Below are 20,951 nucleotides of genomic sequence, written 5' to 3' on the forward strand. Positions count from 1 at the left end.
AAGAGAATCCAAACACAATATTTAATGATTAAGCATTGTTAGCTCTGGATCGGACGGAAGATGATCAATCGTAACTCGAAGCCAAGCAATACATTTAATCGAAATAATGCCAGGCAAAATATGACAATTGAACTAGTCAGAAAGAAGAAAACTTCATAATCGGCAAAGAGCGAAACTCATAAACATCAGAATAGAATTGACATCCCGTTTGATCGGTCCTTTCCTCCGTGTGCAGTGCATTGCACGCACACCAATCTTGCATCTACCGATTCACACAAAAAAAAAAACTAATTCACATCATCGATCATCCCTCAAAAAAAATGACATAATCGATCACGTGCAAGCACTGCACGTACCAATCGATCGTAGTATGCTACTTACACGTCTGTAACCACCGAACGGCCCGATCGATCCTACATCGCCGCCACGCCGACGTGCGCGACGCCGTCGAGCACGCCTCGGCACCGGCACTGGGGTGACTCCTCGAAGTTGTCGGCCGGGAAGGCCTGCGAGAGCGGGCCGACGTAGAACATGAGGTGGTCGGCGTCCGCCATGAGCACCTGGTCGATGCCCCAGTTGACGAAGAACATCCTGACGGAGACGCCGCGGAGGTCCCGGATGCTACCGCCCGCCACCGTGCCGGAGATGGTGCGCTGGTAGGTGAGCCTGTAGCCGCCGTCGACCTCGAACTCGCAGTCCCTGTCCATGAACACCTGGAACGCGCCGTCGGACCGCCGCAGCGTGTACCCGGTCACGCCCTCGGGCAGGATGCCCTTCGGGAACCCGAACCGCTCCAGCATCTCGTACGCGCTCGGCTCCGTGTCGCCGACGACGAGCTCGCCCGCGCCGGACACGACGACGGCCACCGGCACGGCGGGGACGTCGCGCGCGGCGGCGACGGGGGAGGAGGAGAAGACGGCGGCGCCGGCGAGCAGCGTGATCAGGAGAAGGCGGAGGAGTCGCGTGGCGGCGGCCATGATGGCGTGCGTATAGGATGTTGTTTGCCGCGGCCGGTTTGTTTAGCGAACTTCGTTCCTGGTAGCTGGTTATTATTTGTTGGTTTACCTGGGATTTTGTTGGTGACGGGGTAGGATTTGTATTCAGTTCGCGTTAGCGTGAGGGCCGATCTGAGTCTGACTTGGGTTGTAAGTTGGATAAAGACACGTCAATGGCCGACTCCAGATCAACTTGCGTACGTTTAGACGTTTGCAATATGATCAAGACGTTCTACATTACTTGCAAGTAATTGATCGTGCCCACGAAAGTTCGGAGTGTTCAACGGCCTAAGACGCAAAGCTTCCCGTGCCTCTCCGGGATTTCTGACGCTCGCTATAGTCGCGTCACAATGCAAGGCGGCAAGGAAAACCAACATCTCTTTCTCTCTAAAAAAATGTTATCAACTGAAGACAGCAATGGACTACCAGACCATACAGGTCCAAACTTGTACCACAGCAAGCTCCGAACCAAAATCCTCGCATGCAACTGCAAGAAACTGAACTCGAAAAGAGCATCACAGCGATCAAAACATTTTGAATCAGGTTAGCATTTTTCTAACTGGGAAAAGGAGAGTGGAACTACGCACAAACACACATGTTTGAACACGAACTGGCATTAAGCTCTGATGTCTGAACCCAACTTAAGAAGAGTACGAAATACATCTATCCCATGGCCAAAAGGCGAGACCGAGAAGGCTGTCTTGCAGTGCACAATACAGGCTAAACCTTCCTACGATCAGGTAATGCCTGAACAGTGCTGAGTCTCCACAGCAGTCCTCCCACCGTTATACTATGAACAAAGTACGTGGATAATCCAGGAAGAGGAATATATTACAAGGAAAGTAGCTGGTACCATTTTAGCGTTTCAGGCGCAGAGCATCGGTGAGCAAGATGGCTGAGTCGCTAGATTGACCTGCTCTCCAGACTCTGAAGTCATCGTCAAAGTACTCATCCTCCTTCCAACGGCGCAGCATCTCTAACGGAAACGGGCCTTGCACGTCATTCTGAGGGTCCGTGTAGAACCACATGGCCGCGTGCCTTGTCTCGTGTTGCACCATAACAGTATCCCGAGATTTGTTAGCATCCAGATCAACAGTGATGTTTGCACCTTCATCAGGCAGAGAATAATCTTCATCTTCGTCATCGTCGATGATAATAACGTCGTCTGGGATGCCAGCTGCAGTAGCTACATCAAATCATGTTTGGTCAGGTTAGACAAAGGGATAACAGTTACGGGCCAACAACAGCATGCTAAGATTACATATCAGCCAATTAGCCCCAGAAAACATTTGGCGTATTCATTTATAAAACTTATGATCAACCTCATAAGTTTCATTGAGCTGCTTATATATATGAAGAAAAAGAAAATGTGTGCAAAATGCATAACCATTCATTCAGAGAACCAGCGTCAAATTAGGTTTTATGACAGAAATTTAAAGGTGACTTTTTAAGCTACTAGCTCAAAAAGTAAAACAGGGCGATTACTAGTTTTTTTTACCACAACATATAAAAGGATGGTAAATAGAATACTTTCAGTACCCTTCTTCGGGACATGCATTTCCAGTCTATCACCAGCAGCATTGTCTTCACTACCTGCATTGTTAAATATGAACAGTACAAAGTCAAGTGGCCGAGAAAGGCTGGTTCGTCAACAAAATGGAAGTGTGAAAGAAGTTTGAAAGAGGGCAGGTGGCAGGGCCGATCCTCATAAAAGTAGCACAATTAGTGAAATGACAGGTAGTGTGAACAAACCTTGAGCACCCTTGTTTTGGGCATATGTTCTGGGTGTACCACCAGCAGCATTGCATTTAACTGTGTCCTTAAACATGAACGGTATGAGAAACAGGTAGCTCAGAATGGCAGGTACTTAAATAGAATGAAGATATAACATCGGCTGGAGTAAAGGCTTGAAGAACATCAGCTGGAGTAAAGGCTTGAACAAGACTAATACTAACAGGCCAAACGCCAGAAAATAGTAGTGAAAGGAAGTACAGTAAGACTGTAAGAGCAAACCTGCAATGGCCTGATTTTGAACACATGTTCCAGGTGTACAAGCATCAGCTTCAGTAGCTGCATAAATGTAATATGAACAATGAAACCAGGAAGGTAGCACAAAGAAGAGGGGGGCTAGATAAAAAGTGGTGATGAATTCTGTAACATTCTTTTCTCGAAACCACAGTTAAGTGAAACTGTTGCTTAGACATGGGGTTTTCTGAATCTCAGCTCAATAAATTTAGGGGTATAATCTATTCTAATTTTCAAACCCAAGTAAACTATCAACCACAAAAGACCTAACTTATTGACAGAAAATGAGGATATCACTTCCAGCTTGATACGTTGTTAATCTAGATAAATGAAATCTTCAAGTGCTCTTTCAGTGAGCATTTCAAAATTAAATCATCTAATTCACGGCAAAAGAGAATAGCAGTAACAGTGCCAATACAGGTATTGCATTACAAGTGTAAAACAAGAATAGGTCAAAACAAGTTATTCAGCATCAAGAATGTAAACTGGAAATACAAGTCCATAAAATCCAGCAGAATCATTTTCTTAAAACTACAATCCAGCTGAATGCATATATTACATAGACACACCTTTAGTATTTTCTTTTGAACAACTTTTGAAGCAAACAGTCCGCTCATTGGCATCTACAATAAAATCAGGAGTGTTTTACAACCTTTCAGGACAATCATGTGCATATTATGTGAGCAAACCTTCAGGTTTTTCTTCTGGGCAACTTTTCAGGCAAACAGCTTTCTCATTGGCACCTACATAAACAGTCGAGTGTTTGAACAACATTCGGAATAATTTAGTTAACAATATGTAAAGATACCTTTAGATTTATCTTCTGAGCAACTTTTCAAGCAAGGAGCTTTCTCCTCACTAGCACCTACAAAAACAATTAGCGAGTTCCAACATTCAAAAAAGTGCAGTGTGTAAGGAGACCTTTACATTTGTCTTTTGAGCAACTTTTTCAAGCAAACAACTCTCTCACTAGCCACTACACATAAATCAGTCTTTACCGCTATTCTAAACCATTCAGTGCGCATTATGCAGCCTCCCCATTGGCTCCTCCACAAAAGTTGAAAGTGTTTATCTCATGTTAATGACTGAATGAATACTCTATTCTATATGATTCATAGGATAGGAAAAGCATAGGAATAGGAAAAGCATAGCATTGGAATGTCATGCCTACTTGAATCCTATGGAAAGATGAAGTGTGTTTGATTGTAGCAAAGGAAATTTCCATGAGGTATGACCTAATATTTTTTTCCTATGGGATTTACACTACAAGATTCCTATAGGATTAGTTCCTATAGAATAGGTTCCTATAAATTGAACAGATTGTGTAGGAAATTTTGCCATAGGATTCAAATCGTACACAATTCCTATACAAATCCTATGAATCAAAGGAGGCCTAAATCTTTGGTTCTTCCTAGTGGCCCTTTTTTTCAGTAAACAGCCCAACACCCCAGTACCAGCACAAATATCAACATTTTGCTACAAGTGGAAACAAAAATAGAGAAGCGAACCTTTAGATATTTCTTGTGAACAACTTTCCAAGCAAACAGCTCCCTCCCCACTGGAACCTACACAAAAAATCAATATTTACCATCTGGACAACACAAGAACAGCAACAAAAGAAAAAGGCACAGCTCCATTGCGACGAAAAGGATTAGGAATTGAACATTGACACAATAGTGGCCATAAAACCATATGTCATGAGGAGAGTAAAAACTACTCCCTCCATTCCATAATTCTTGTCGTGGTTTTAGTTCGAACCAAAACCACGAAAAGAATTATGAAACGGAGGGAGTAACACATAACTGGTAGCGACCATATAATCTATTGAAATGTTTTTTTTCTACTGGTTATCGTGAAAAACAAACAGCTGTTAACCTCGAGATTCCACGTCTGAACATAAACTAGACAGCCAGCACTGAGAGAAAAACAGTAAACAGGCAAGAAAATAAACAAATAAGAATAGTCTCCCCATTTTGTTACTCCCTCCTATTCATATTAACTGTTTCTAATATGGATGTATCTATACACATTTTAGTACTAGGTACATCCATATTAGTGAGTAGTGACAAGTAATATGAATCGGAGGGAGTACATAAATCGGATCAGGTATTCGGAATGTACTGAAGTGCTCTTACATAGTGGACTATTAACACACACATAATGTATGTTCATTATCTGTTTCCGAATTGCCACTGAAAACAACAGAAACTGTGGTAGAATTAAAGTTTTTGTATTGCTGATCTATTGGACTATTGGTGGAAAACAGTAGTGTAGATACATGCCGTAGTAAGCCAGATATAATAAGAAGGATCCAATAGATGAAAATAATCATGCAAATAGAATGGTGAGTACTCCCTCCGTTCACTAATATAAGATGTTTTCGCTTTTTGTAGATTCATCTATTTTCGTATGTTTTTAGTGTGTAGATTCACTCATTATGGTGTGTACCTAGTTCACTTTAAAATGTCTAAAACGTCTTATATTTGTAAACAGAGGGGGTATATGTTATCCTCCCAGTTGTTCTCGAAGATCTTTGCAGAAAATCAATATCACACTAGTTGGAGCTTAGTAGCCAATGTGGGAGCCCAATTAACATAAGCACAAAGCATCACCTTCTAGAACAGACATATCTATCTGAAAAGACTTGTCCGATGCTTCAACTAATAATTCAGGGTCTTTAGTATCTTCTAAATCTGCAATAATTTGAGGGACCTCTTCAAGAAGACGTTGTCTTTCGGCTGGTGTGCGCAATAGCCGTCTCTTTTCGATGTGTGCATGCATAGTAAAAATCTGTCAAGGATATAACTGTACCAAATCCACTTGCAAGTCCCAAAGATAGGTTCATTTTTTTACCATGAAAGTTAGCTGCATTTTGATAAAGTATAAACAGGAAAACAAGAACTTTTGGCAGAAAGCATCATTAAATGACCAAAATATCTTAATCTGTCAAGGATATTCGGCGCGCCAACCCTTTTCATTGGCCCTTTCAATTAATTTTTCCAGTCTCTGAAGTTCTTTATCGATCCCCTGGAATGGGGTAAAGGAGAACTTGGTTAACATTTCTAACAGAATTAACAGGTAAACTTAAAATGGAAGATTAAAGTCTATACTCTAGGCTACGCAAATAAATTATTGGTTTTCAATTTTATACAATTAATGCAAGAAAAAAATAATTAAAAAGTCTAACTTCCTAACAGACTTACATGACTGACTATGTCCCTGTGTACCTTTCTCACTTTTTCCTCAAGCTCCGCCTGTACAAAACAGCATGTTCATAGTGCTACAATATTACATGGAATCAGGTAAAAAATAGACCCAAATATCTGTAAGAATCCATAATCCAGAAAAGAGCATGAACAGCGTGAAACAAATATGTCAAATAACTGCCATCCAAGAAAATAATTTTTTGAAAGCTAACCATCCAAGAATATAGGTCAATACTGGATGGTTGGTCTCACTCTCTGATAGGTAAATTACACAAATATATCAGCAGCACACCATGGGTGTGCATTAACCTTCACTGATTATAGCATGGCGTGAGTGGCAAACTTCGCACCATATTTTCCTTTTGAGTTACTTTAAAAATTAGTTGTAACACTATCATTTAATAAAGCTGTTGGATTATTTTTCATAGAAAATTGAACTTGGAACTCCAAATCAATTATCTGCAAGCATGACAGGGCCATCAAACAGAATTACAGCACATTACGTGCGGCAATAATGCAAATTGTATGTTAGATGGCAATCTCCAGATACATTCCAAGCCACACAGAGAATGCCAAGGGGATGGATGCAAGCACGGATGTGTGGGTCAGCGGCTCTTAAAAAACGAATATGAGAGTGCATTACATAAACGTGATAGGGAATATCTATAACATACAGTGAGAAACATAAAACAATTACATGTGAGGCTTTGATATTAAAATCATCATACTCAATGCTGCAATATCCTTCATTATGTTTAAGATTTATCTGTTTCCTATAATTTCTGCTTTTCTACCACTGAAGTATGCCCTTTGGAGCAATAAATAGTAGCGCACATTGCATCCAATATTATCCTGATACATGCATTTAGGACTATAGAAATTGAAAAAGATTAAACTTACAACAGTATGCCTCTGGGAGTGTTCTTTCTTGACCAGAAGACGAAGATCTTCACATTCATCCTGTTATTATCGACAAAAAATAATTTGAAAAACATATGATCCAAGAGACGAAGACAAGTATAAGCCCATACATGAACCAAATAAAATAATATGGTAAAAAAATTACACATCTTTGATAAATAGTTATTAACTACTGTCAATATTCTAGTACTTTTTCTGAATTTCTTGATTGATGTTGGAACATGAAAAAATACAATTCTCACATTAAAAAGCATTATGTATTACCTCGTCAAAGTCTTCATCTGACAACATGGAAATTTTGACTTCAGACCAGCAGCTGGAAATACGCAACAGTATATTTGTTGATATGTCACTTTTCTCACTTATCTTGTATTCTTCTGAGGATTTCCGAATGCCTGTTAGATATCCTTCCGTCAGCAAATAACAACTTAATGTGCTGCCATAAATAGTTGCAGTATATAGTACTCCCTCCGTACAAAAATGCAAGACGTTCTAGCTATTTTATAGGTGCACTCACTTTTGTTTGTATCTAGTCTACTTTTACTATGTAGGTTCACTCCTTTTAGTATGTATCTTCGAATTATGATTTTTTCGTAGAGAGAGCATATGCACTCGGGAGCCAAATTGAATTTCCGACTTCAAAAATATCTAAAACATCTTATATTAGTGCACGGAGGGAGTATCTATTTTCATGTTCTGTAACCTATCTTATGGTTAATGTATGGAATTCACTGTTACTTCTTATCTACTCACTGGAACACAGAATCAACTTCAAAATAACTAAACAATATGCATGTCAAACTGATCCAGTTGTATATTAGAGGAAGAGCATTAAGCCAGGCAAAGGGAACATAGAGCAGTCAAAGATCATATATGGAATGTTAAAGTTGAACATTACCAGTCACTTGTCCAAGCTGGTACATTGTTTTAGGCCTATGGTACGTACAGTATTTGGGGTCATTCTTTACTCTCACAAAACAGCCAATAACTTTGTGTTCAAATGTCTCTGGCTGCTTCAGCAGATCCATAACTAAAGATTTCCTCAAATAGATCAGCTTAATGTTGTCATGAACAAGAGAAGCAAAGCATCTCCTGTATCTTTCAGAAATTCCTTTCGGGGTACTGGGCTCAGAGGTCATGGTCCGACTTTTCTTTTTCCTAAATGAGTCACTGTTAGCCTCAGAGCTAGCTAGTATTTCATCCTCGGATGTAGCATTTGCAGCAATATGCCGTTCAAGCAGGCTATATATCTTGGTGAACTTAATCTCAGCTCTCCTAAACAAAGGATAGAGTTTGCCATCACATATGACATATTTTTTCTTATCTTTGTGGAAAAGATCATTCTGTCGAATGTAGTGCCTGACAACTTCAGCGGCACCACATTGATCTAGAGTTTTGGATGCATCTTTTCCTATTGATGCAAGGAATTCAACCAGCTCTTTTGAACCCCAGCCAACATATACATTCTTCTTCGGTTTTCTTTGTTTCCTCGAGGCTTTCACTTTATTTGATGATCTATTTACGTTAGTTGGGCGTGTTGGCTCATCATCACCATCATCACTATTGCCCAAGAAATCATCATCTGAGCTGTGCTCTTCAGGAAACTTCTCTTGAAGCTTATCCAATGTCAAGCCCTCTTTTTCCTTAATAATCTCCCAGTAGTCTTTAAATAGGAATTCAAAAGTTGACTTGTCACTGAAATCAACCTTCTCCTAGAAAATATAGAGAATCTACCATCAGAACATATGCATAGAGGATACACCGATACAGAAAAAGAAACTCGAGGGGGCGAACACAATCATCAAAGAGTAACCACTAACTACCATCAGAAAATGTGCACATGAGACAAATCTCATGTATGTCAAATGGTATGGATTCGAGATGTCACGTGTTGCCTTGACTTAAAATGGTTTTTCAAACTTGGAACTGTACTCAAGCAATTGGTAGAAAGTAGAAACAAAAACAGAACAAATTACCCAAGCAAATAATATACTGCTAAATATCAAAGTATCATATAACTATACTGCAAGAAACAGGCATGTTAACAAAGTGCACAAATTGACTAGAGCTACAACCTACAGGACAACAGTTATTTCCAGTATAGAAGGTTATCAAAGATCACCGCCTAATGGAGGACAGTTAAGCCCCAATGATTGATGGCATGTCAGTAATACCTACGGATACCCTCGAGTTATCTCTACTCCACTAAGTAGACTTCAACAGATCTTCACCATTTTCGTGTTCTATTTAAAATCCATGTTCTTATTTTGTATAGGACTCTACTTGATCCACTGAAAAGAACTCCCAAGCACACAGTGTAACTGAAATTTCTCAAGAGTACATAAGTGTGGCCATTTTACAAATCTATGCCTTGCGGTGTGTTTATAAATTTATGATTTCTGGAAAACTTGAATCAATAGTACTCTCTCTGTCCCATGAAAGTTGTCTGGCATTTGTCTAAATTCGGATGTATCTAGACATTACATAGCATCTAGATACATCCTCCCAAATTTTGACGAATCTCAGACAAATTTGATGAGACAGGGGGAGTATAAAGAACATTGCTTCTATTAGAGAAGCATCACATAGATGTCCAGATTGTGAAAGCACCCATATCCTCTACAAACAACTTTTTTCCTTTTTTTCTTTCAAAAAGGCGGATGACCCCCGGCCTAGCTATCAAGTGGGTCCGTCAGCCATGTCTTCTCGGCTTGCCACACCCACAGCCAATGTTACCAACACAGTCAATAACACGATGCTATTTGTCATCGACTATTGAAGTAGTCAAGACAGATCAGAGATCTTAGCTATTTCAGATTTAAATGGATAGATTAGTTGTAACACGGGAGAAGAAAGGGACATAATTTAGGCAAAGAAGGTTTAAGAATGGCTTGGGCTATCTAGTCCGTACAGGACAAGAAATGGCCAGGATGAATCTGCTGAAATGTACTTAGGGCCACACTAGAGGATCTACACCTGGCAGAAAGTCTGATAAAATTCTCAGGAGGGATATGGATTTAGTTACCCCATCAGAGTCAACTTCAACATTCTTCTCAATCATGGTTGCCAGCCTTAGACAGTTGGTACAGAATCCCTTTGTCTGATTTCCAAATCGGACAAATTCTGCCTGTCTCAGGCAAGCACGGCATACTGAGTTGACGGGGCAGCAGAGGCACCGAAAGTACGATTGCTGCTTGCAGATAAAGCATTTGTGCCACCCTGCCACATTTTAGCAGTAATTAGTACGGTCAGTAATCAATGCAACTGATACGTAGTATTTAGCGGAATGAATTAAAGATGGACTGAACAAGTGAAACTACTGTCAACAAAAATCAGGAGCCATATTAGATTGTAACTGGAAATTTTCGGTATCATGCACTAGGAGACTGGTGCGTGCGTCTGTCACCGGTGTGTGAAGTAAAATTATCAATTTCAGATTTGACAAAGCAACTCCAATCACGTACGTACATAAGCACAAGTGTTTTACAGCGATGGCAGCCATAGCGACCGTAAAGAAAGAAGGTGTAGATACTCACTGCAGATGAATTCGTCGTCCGATTTGAGGAAATCTTCACCCTCCCCCACGCAGTGAGGATGGTAGGCCTTGTGGCAGTTCCTGGAAGATGGTAGATATATCTGGGTGAGCATGTGGGGGACTATGGAACAATGCAATGGACTAGAAATATGTTAGCACCAATAATAGCACGTAGAACAAGCCGGTGCTCATCAAGCTAAGCGAATGCAGCCAGGAACTAAGGCGGGCCGACGACAGATCCGAAGGCCAGCATAACTCTGTCATGGTAACCAGATGGGGCGCACCGACAAAAGATAGACGAAGAGGGTTCATTTCGGTCCCACAACACCTCACACCTTTTAGTAGGCTTGGCATTGTGTCATGCACTTGGCACAAAAACCAGTTGGACTTAGCACACCCCCGGCAGTTGGCTCATTCAACCGGGCTCATCAAGTTCTGTTTGCCTGGGACACACATGGAGGACAGGGGGGACAAATCACAAGCTAGCATGTGCGCTGGTGTGGAACCTATATTTATAGGCGGAGCCGACGAACGCCCGCCCTAGCTGGCACCACCACCACGGGACGGAACCAATCGGCGGCGGTACCCACAACGGCCGAGCTTTACAACAGAGACACTGCCCTCCCGGATCCTGCCTACGGGACTCAATCGAGGAGCCGGTTTCCTCGACATTCCGCATTCTCCCTCTCCCCCTCCCCGGCAAGGGTCTACAGGGCGGGATCGGAAAAAAAAAGACCAAGGGTTCCGGGACGGGGCCGAGGACGGCGGCGTGAGGAACGAACCTGTAGTCGCAGAGGCGGAGGTCGCCGCCGTCCTTGCAGACGAAACAGAAGTCGCTCTCCCCCTCGGCCTCCTCCTCGGTCGCCTCCGCCTCCGGCTCCCTCCCGCCCGCGCCCGCGCCGCCGCGGGCCTTGGCGGCCGGCCTCCTGCCCTTCCGCTTCCCCATCGGCGGCGAGACGGACGGCGGGGGGGCGTCGCTAGGGATTCGGGATGCGGTGGGTGGAGGAGTAAATGGAGGGGGGGGGGCGGGCGATCGGGATCCCCTCGGAGTGTGGTGGTGGAGTGGTGAGTGGGGAGGCTGGCTGGGGTTTAAGCTCCCGAGGAGTGTGAGCGCTCTGCTCACTGCTCTGCTGTGTCTCAGTGTCTGCTGTTCTTCCCGGGGTGTGGTGTGACACTGGGGGGAGTCCACTTCTGTCGCTGTCCCCTCGAGAAAGGGAAAAGATTAAAGATGGAGAGAAAGCGCGGGCCCTGCTTGCGTGGGTCAATTTCGACCGTCCGATTGAACAAAGGAAATTGTTTGAGCTTTTCTAGATTCTATACTCAAAAGTGGGCTATAGAGTACGGATGCAGCTGGAGCGCGGCGAAAATGGTGTGATACATGGACCGGTTGGTCACAACCTCCGAGTCTCCGACCATACAGATTCTCCAGGTTTTTGGCAACACGTCGTCAAATGCCAAATATGCAACCTAATAAGAAACAGCCTTAATGCCAAATGGCTAAATTTTCTACGGTGTACATTGTTAAAAAGGTCTACATCCTCTTTTTTTAGCTTTACATGATCCACAACAAAGAGATACACTAGAGAGAGGTGAGAGAAAGACTATTTGGCTTTAAGAGCATCTACTTCCTCTCGTGCCATGATTTTTTTGCTATGGCAATAGCCTCCACAATGGAGGGAACCAATGTCAAAACCCAAATTTACTATTTGGTCCTACTATTTGGCATACAATGTAGATGCTCTTTGCTGAATTTGGCTTTAAATGCTTTGGCGTTACCAGCGTATTGAGAGGGATGCCGGCCCACACGGACGCCCTCAAAGCGTTTGAGTCAAAATCAAACAAACTAAACAAAGATGGCGATTACCATTTAAATTTTAGGCCTATCTTACAAATAAAAGTGAAATTTATTCAAACTAACCCCTGTCACTAATCTAGTCTTTGAAGTTGTCGAAGCTGTTATCGTCGTCAACAAGGTCGACGACATGGTATTTCTCCCACGCCGACCAGGCCTCGCTGTAGCCTCCTCGTTGCTGGCGGAGGGGTGCCGAAAGGACTTTCAGAGGGCGAGGTGAAGGGCGGGGAACTTGGTAGGATCCTTGGGATGGTGAAGCGACGCGTACATGTGCCCAGCGATACTCTTCCCCCGGCTCATCCTTGACTTTCTTTAGAGGGGCGTCGGATGTTTTCTTAGAGCGGCGGAGGGAGAGGCGGCCCCTCGGACGTGGCGATGGCTCGGACTTGGGCTGCCCTATCGCCTAAATTAAAGTCAAACCATGTCAACTATCACATTGATGGGATCCTCGAAATGGGGTGGGAGGTGTAGTGAGTTCTGCCAATGGAGATGTGATCTACACCAAGATGTCCAAAATAGTATTGAATTATTACTGATATTATTACATGTCAAGTTTGAGGATGGTAAAATTATATCTTTTTTGGCTCACAAGTCACGTGACAACAGTGGTGGAGCTTGGGCCAAATGGCTGGGGGCAAGCGGGCTAAAGAGGTGTCTTGGGCCACTACTGGGGCAAATGGGTTAAATATAGACTATTTCAGTCAAAAATTGTCAAATATGAAGTATTTTGGGCTAAAAAAAAATTGGCCTGGGGTACACATAGCTCCGCCAGTGCTTGACAAGTTTCAGATTTTTCATTAACAATAAAGACTATTTAATGGAAGGCAAAAAATTTGAGGGCCAAGAAAGGAACTAAAGTTTCAACTAGGAACAAATAAGGAATTCTTTCTATGGTTAACGTGTCTAAGCAAACCTCCATCCGTTTCCTCACTTAGGTTGAGTGATATATATTGTATGCCCCGACAATTTTCGGCACTTAATTGTTTGTTTGGTTATATGCTCCCAAATAAGACCATTGTATTTTATCCATATTGTTGCAATGTGAGATTGAAAACAAGACCAATGCAGAAACAAAACAAAAAAACTGGTAGACAATGACTTCGAAACAAACAAACAAAAAACATAGTACATGCATGAACATTTTGTCAGGGAGTTTTTGTCACTGAGAGAGCAAACAAAAAAAAAACCGTATGCCACTGGGGGTACTGGGGTGCTCTGCTCTCTGATGTGTCTGCTCTTCTTCCCCGGGTGCGTTGTGACTTGTGACACTGGGGGGAGGCGATTTACACAGAAATAACCTTTTGTTGCAACTATAGCACAGACTGACCTTCTGGGCAAACTATTTCACCCATCTAACCCTTTTGTGTGGCGCCCTTTCCATGGGCGCCACACATGCCAGTGTGGCGCCCGTGCCTGCGGCGCTACTCTCCCAGCCGACGTGGCGCCCTTGACACTGAGCTGGTGCGCCGATCCGACGTGGCAGCACGTGTGGCGCCCATGGGAAGGGCGCCACACTACTCTTTATATATAATGTCTGTCTAGATATAACAGAAAATTGTGGTAGCTCAAACGGATGAAGCCTTTGCTTCCCAATCATAGGTCATGAGTTCAAACCTCCGCACCACCCGAATTTTTTTTTATTTTTAAAAATTATGCTAGACATTGTAGTATGTTTAAAACATGAAATCTAGCATCGTACTGTTTTGTAGAGTTTTTTTTATCTTCCATATTGGAATTGAGGTATGATGGCTTGGTTCCAAATCAACAATACATGTTGCGCTGGTCTGACAACGTAAGACAAGAAAGTTTGACTGGTGGTTTTTTACTTACGCGTTCAGGCATGTTGTATATATTCCTGTGTCAATTCATATGTTATTTTTGTATTCACAAGGTACGAAAAGAAAGCACACCTTCAGAAGAAAGTCAGATAAAATTTGTTTTACAAACTGCAACACTACTCAGTGGAACTCCAATATGGACGATAGGAGCAACTAAAAGATCCATGTGTTGAGCACTTTGTGCGAGATAAAGCTCAGTGCATTCGTACATATTATTATGTCATGTATTCCGGCGACCGAGTTAAATGCAAACTGGATAATTCCTTTCTTCTAAGGTCGACAGTAGATATGCACCTCTTTTTGGGAAAAGGGTAAATGTTATTTTAAGACATTATCTCGCAGCTTGTTGATTTGGTCAGACTGGAAAGTGATGAATGAAGTTTGTTCGTGATTTGTTTTGTTACTCAGGAAGACCCAGGATTAACAAGTATTTTAGCGGTTGTAGCGACTAACGAGGTTTGGTTGTTGGGAGTTTCGGTTAAGGTTTTGTTATCCGAACACGTTCACTTGTTTGTCACAATTAGAAGATCTTAAGCGCTTGTCCTCCTGCACAATCTGAAATGCCAAGCGGTGGAAATGATCATGCAAAATGAATGCATTGCATATTTGACACAATCTGAGAGGTTGCAAGTTGCTTGAATATATGTGTCAACATCTCGCTGTTTCGGAGGACTGAAGAATAAAAGAGTATAGGAGGAACCTCATGATTGACTACAGTGTTGATCAGTTTGCAACTTTGCATAGGAGTGACATGAGCAAAACCGTTCCATCATTTGTAAATAATCTTATAAGCGAGATGAGCAGCAGTGGCAATATAAGTAGAAATTATAAGATATATTTTGATTAGTTGATTCACTTGAATTTTGTGTGACAGAATGACACTCAAATTCAATAGGATTTGACAGTTTATACAACGTTCTTTGGCTTTTAATTTGCGTAATTTCTTTTCCTTTTTTGTGTGTTAGCAAGTAAAGCTGTGAATTGCACAATATGTCTGATGGTTTGGAATTTGTTTTGTGGGCATCATTCGTCTAAATAAATTTGTTTTAATGAAAACGGTGCGTTGCACGTGCAATCTTATTAGTGTTTTAAAACATACTACAATGTCTAGGATAATTTTTAAAAATAAAAAAAATCAGGTGGTGCGGAGGTTTGAACTCATGACCTAGGATTGGGAAGCAAAGACTTCAACCGGTTGAGCTACCACAACCGGTTGTGTCAACATCTGCTGTTTCAGAGGACTGAAGAATAAAAAGAGTATAGGAGGAACCTCATGATTGACTACAGTGTTGATCAGTTTGCAACTTTGCATAGGAGTGACATGAGCAAAACCGTTCCATCATTTGTAAATAATCTTATAAGCGAGATGAGCAGCAGTGGCAATATAAGTAGAAATTATAAGATATATTTTGATTAGTTGATTCACTTGAATTTTGTGTGACAGAATGACACTCAAATTCAATAGGATTTGACAGTTTATACAACGTTCTTTGGCTTTTAATTTGCGTAATTTCTTTTCCTTTTTTGTGTGTTAGCAAGTAAACTGTGAATTGCACAATATGTCTGATGGTTTGGAATTTGTTTTGTGGGCATCATTCGTCTAAATAAATTTGTTTTAATGAAAACGGTGCGTTGCACGTGCAATCTTATTAGTGTTTTAAAACATACTACAATGTCTAGGATAATTTTTAAAAATAAAAAAAATCAGGTGGTGCGGAGGTTTGAACTCATGACCTAGGATTGGGAAGCAAAGACTTCAACCGGTTGAGCTACCACAACCTTCTATTACCTATAGACAGACGTTATATATAAAGAGTAGTGTGGCGCCACACATGCTGCCATGTCGGATCGGCGCACCAGCTCAGCGTCGAGGGCGCCACGTCGGCTGGGAGAGTGGCGCCGCAGGCACGGGCGCCACACTGGCATGTGTGACGCCCATGGGAGAGCGCCACACAAAAGGGTTAGATGGGTGAAATAGTTTGCCCGGAGGGTCAGTCTGTGCTATAGTTGCAACAAAGGGTTATTTCTGTGTAAATCGCCCTGTGGGGAGTCCACACCTATCGCTGTCCCCTCGAGAAAGGAAAAAGGGTTGAAAACATGGAGAGAAAGCGCCGGCCCGCCGCCCTGGGTTGCGTGGGTTTGTTTTGACCGTCCGATTGAACGAAGGAAATTGTTTGAGCTTTCTACATTCTACTTACAAATGGGCTCTAGAGTACAGTACAGAGGATGCAGCTGGAGCGCGGTGAAAATGGTGTGATCCATGGACCGTTTGGTCACAGCCTCCGACCGTATAGATTCGCCAGGTTTTCGGCAACAAATTAGCCGAATTTGCCTTATGTTTTGACCTCGTTAACACCATATTGAGAGGACTGTCCACACGGACGCCCCCAAGGGTGTGAGTCAAAACCAAACAAATTAAACAAGGGTTAATTGGATACACGCCACTGCAATTATGTGCTATTTGAGAAACGCCATTGAAACTTTCAACTTCTGAAAAATGCCGCTACAGTTCCCTATACATTCCACAAACGCCATTTTGCCAATTTTTTACACCAAACTGCGCAATATACACTTGTATTTTCGTTGTACATACGCAGACACATTGGTCCCTATGAGAATTAGCTTGTGTTGCCGGTTCACTTTCTAATCATTTTATTAATCTATGATATTCCTTTGTAATAAAACAATACACTTATTGTGTATTTATGCTCTTTGAGAATAAAATGGCAGCACGTATAAAGTTCTCTCTTTGTTTGCTAATATTTTCTAACCAGTGGGCTCTTGTTGTGCTAATCCATCATATACTATTTAGTTGGTAAAATATAGCATAGTTTAGCTTTTGCGTGCTTACAGACAATCATATAACATATCGTTATAAACTGTGTCTTCAATACTCTTTGTTAGTAACACGGAGGCAGCTGAGACGGCGGTTGTGCATGACGTAAGCTGTTTGGGTGTAAAACATAGTGTATACTCATGTAAGTCAAAAATACGAGTGTATATTGTGTGGTATGTGTGCTAAAATGAGCATAATGGTATTTATGGGATGTACAGAGAATTGCAATGGCGTTTTTCAAAAGTTGAAAATTATAGTTACGTCTCAAATAGCTGGAAATTGCAATGGCATATATCCAATTAACCCATTAAACAAAGATGGCGATTCACATTTAAATGTTAGGTCTATCTTACAAATATGAACGAAATTTGATCAAAACAACCCCTCGCACTAATCCAGTCTTTGAAGTTGTCGGAGTTGTTGTCGTAATTGGCAAGGTCGACGACATGGTCATTCTCCCACACCGACTAGGACTCGCCATAGCCTCTCGTCGTCGTCGAAGGGGTGCCGAAGGAATGCTAGAGGGCGAGGTGAAGGCTAGGGAACTTGGTAGGATCCTTGGGGCCGTGAAGCGCCGCCTTGTTGCATGTGACCGGCGATACTCTCCCCCCTAATCCTCCTTGAATTCCTTCGGAGGGGGCGTCAGTTGTTACTTGGAGCGGCAGAGGGAGAGGCGCGCGGGCCCTCCGAGGTGACGGTGGCTCGGACTTAGGCTGCCCTATCACCTCAATTAAAATCAAATATTGCCATTGATGGGAAAGTAGGGTGGGAGGTGCAGCGAGTATTGCCAATGGAGATGTGATTCAAGACGTCCAAAATAGTATGGAATTATTACTGGAATTTTCTATGCAAAGTTTGAGGATGGTACAACTATATCTTTTTAGCTCACAAGTCGCATGACAAGTTTCAGATTTTTCATTAATAATAATAGAGATTGTCTCATGGACCGCAATATAGCAGCAATGCAGCATATGTCTCAACTTGCTCTACATCAAAGCACAATAACATACGGAGTATATTATATTCAATATATTGATGAAAAGAATTTGTAGAATCACTATTGTGCTTACATTGATATTAAAAATATTTTAAAACGTCTTTAGTGCAGCAAGTCATATTATCCAATTCACATAATTCGCAATCCATGTGGTTAAGGTGTATAAGCAAACCCTCCATTCTTTTCCTCACTTAGGTTGAGTGATATATATTGTATGCCCCGAACAATTTTCGTCACTTAATTGTTTGTTTGGTTATATGTTCCCATATAAGACCATAATACTTTATCCATATTGTTGCAAAGTGAGATTGAAAACAAGACTAATAAGGGGGGAAAAACTGACATACAATGACTTCGAAACAAACAAACAAAAAACATAGCACGTACGTGAACATCTTCTCATTGACAGAGTAAACGAAAAACCGTATTCACGACCACAAGTCTGCACCCACAAATGTACTATGATTAAAGAAATAACACATTATGGATCAAAACTATGGGTGAGAACAGAGAACCTCCCTCCTTCATTTTTCTATAGCCCATCCGTTGGTAATGCACGACACTTTCTTTAGATAGTGTTTGATACATATTACAAATTATGAATAATTTCATCTTCCATCAATATTAGTAAGAGTTAAAGAATTCACTGTGATTTGCTCCAGTTCAGGGATCCGACGCACAAGGTAGGCAGGGCGATTGGGAGTTGGAAGTATGGTACTTCCATTCTCTAGGGCGGACATAACCGATGAAATGTGTGGCCTCTCATCTGGGTTTTCCTGGACACACAACAATGCTACATGGATGGAAATAAAAACTTCATCTAGTGATCAAGTTTCCAAGATAGATAAGTTCACCAAATCCTTTGTCTTGCCTTCTTCCCATATATTCCACAACTGAAGCAATAAAAACCCATCATTTGGGTTGCAGGAAATATTTTCCATTAAAAAATCATCATATTCTTTTGTAAGTTGGAATATCGAAGAAAGCATATACATACTCACATAATCTATCAGACTCGAAAATCCAAGGGCGTGTGATGTGGGCATTACCCTTTGGGTACCTGACATTATTTTACCTTCTTTGGCCCAACTAGAGGCCCATGACGATTGTTCAAGACCAAGGTGTATTCGTACGTCGGTTGGAACGCAGGAGACCTGCCGGACGAATTCTTGATGAACAAGGCAAAACAGCATCAAAAAGGAAAGATTAGATTAGATCTCAATGTAAACTAGTCGAGTTCAGACGGGACTCTCGGGACCTGGCCTGCTATATAAAGGCCAGGAGAGGGCATGCCGAAAGACATAACAACAATACGCAGAACCATCGCAACTTAGAGCACAAACCCTAGAATCATTGCCTCCCGGCGAGTCAACCATAGCAGCCTATCGGCAACCCCATTGTAACCCGATATAATCGATAAATCAAGATCAGACAAGCAGGAAGTAAGGGGTTTACCTCATCGAGGGCCCCAAACCTGGGTAAATCTATCTCCCTGTTTGTTTGGTATCCGATGTCTTGTGCTAGCCTGCATGATTCCGTCAACCCTAAGCCCCTCATGGTGGGCATTGCTGAGGATCTCCCTCATCAATTGGTGTCGTCTATGGGAAACCTACCGGTACAAGGCACTTCATCGGTTGTTCCTATCATGTTGGTTGTAACTCCAACGGCATCACCGCCATCATCGGCTCCATCATCGCCAAGCTCGGGGAACTCGATTTGTTTCGGGTCCTTCAAGTTCAACCCGCACACCGACGTGTCGCATTCGACCTTCTCAGGCCTGCGCGGCGGGATGAACATGACGTTCGGGAGCGTCCACTTCCGCGTCGACTGCGGGGTGTTCTTCGGCTCCTTGGACCGACCGCTCCTAGCACAGCAAATACCACGACTTCATCGACAGCCACATCTACTGCTTCATCTCCAATCGCGACCGATTTATCGGCTGCGTCATCGGTGTCGACTCCGGCGTCTTCATCATCACCATCGTCGCGTCGTACCGTGTTCACCATGTCCATCGAGTCTAACGATTACGGATCATCAAATCTAACATTGTGCTACTGCCTCAACAGCAACACCAGGCGCGGACTTGGATCGGATGATTCACCTTTCGTCTGCAGCGCCAAGTACTCCTCCGACAAAGAAAGTATCTACAACATCACCCTGGTGGCCGCAACAAAAGCGTCTTGTCACCAAATCTACGCTATCATCAACCCCATACATGAGTCCGAGGGTGAGCACACCCCGCGCGTCAATCGCGATAGGCGACGAGATGCCAAAGCTAGCAGCAGCAATGCCGACATCACATATACCATCACAGGAGAAGAGTGGGAAGCTTCTCGCAACGTCGTAGCCAATAACAATCGGCTCCCCATCGGAGTATCGGCAGGCATCGTCAACGCATATCATGTTATTCTGGAGAAGAACCAAGTTCAGTTAACAAATGAGCGAGCTAACCTCGATCGACGTCTGCAGGCAGCCGACCAATCAAGCAAACGACGAAGGGGGCTAACCTCTCTTGGGAGTGCCTCTAGAAGCAATCAAGGACCGGGGAGGCTTCGGCCGCGTATCCCTCGCCTCCCAGAAGCAGACGCAAGGGAGATTACATCAAACCTCTCCAATTCTTTCATGACCATGGATACAGCGGGCATGATCAGGCCCAAACTGTCGAAGGGGCAACAACCAACCTTGCGGCCTATCTAATCAATAATCAGCCAACACCTTACAATCCGATGGCACCAGCTCATCGGGG

General features: G+C 42.6%; 2 protein-coding genes across 2 annotated transcripts; both read right to left on the minus strand.

Annotated features, from left to right (window-relative positions):
• Nucleotides 1-413: 413 nt before the first annotated feature.
• Nucleotides 414-860, minus strand: LOC124647858 (the record flags this gene model as incomplete). Its single annotated transcript, XM_047187721.1, has 1 exon — nt 414-860. A coding segment is annotated over one exon (447 nt), but the record flags the coding sequence as incomplete, so codon positions are not given.
• A 992-nt stretch (nt 861-1,852) lies between these two features.
• On the minus strand, nt 1,853-11,544 carry LOC124647859 (uncharacterized protein At5g08430-like; the record flags this gene model as incomplete). The annotated part of the gene is made up of 16 exons (XM_047187722.1): nt 1,853-2,181; nt 2,535-2,588; nt 2,748-2,807; nt 3,009-3,065; nt 3,710-3,763; nt 3,829-3,885; nt 4,529-4,585; nt 5,633-5,802; nt 5,977-6,047; nt 6,224-6,274; nt 7,127-7,186; nt 7,412-7,542; nt 8,046-8,859; nt 10,173-10,366; nt 10,684-10,763; nt 11,465-11,544. Coding segments are annotated over 16 exons (2,319 nt in total), but the record flags the coding sequence as incomplete, so codon positions are not given.
• Between the last annotated feature and the right edge of the window lie 9,407 nt (nt 11,545-20,951).

This window comes from Lolium rigidum, chromosome 4, assembly GCF_022539505.1.
Source record: "Lolium rigidum isolate FL_2022 chromosome 4, APGP_CSIRO_Lrig_0.1, whole genome shotgun sequence".
In the NCBI taxonomy this organism is placed as follows: domain Eukaryota; kingdom Viridiplantae; phylum Streptophyta; class Magnoliopsida; order Poales; family Poaceae; genus Lolium; species Lolium rigidum.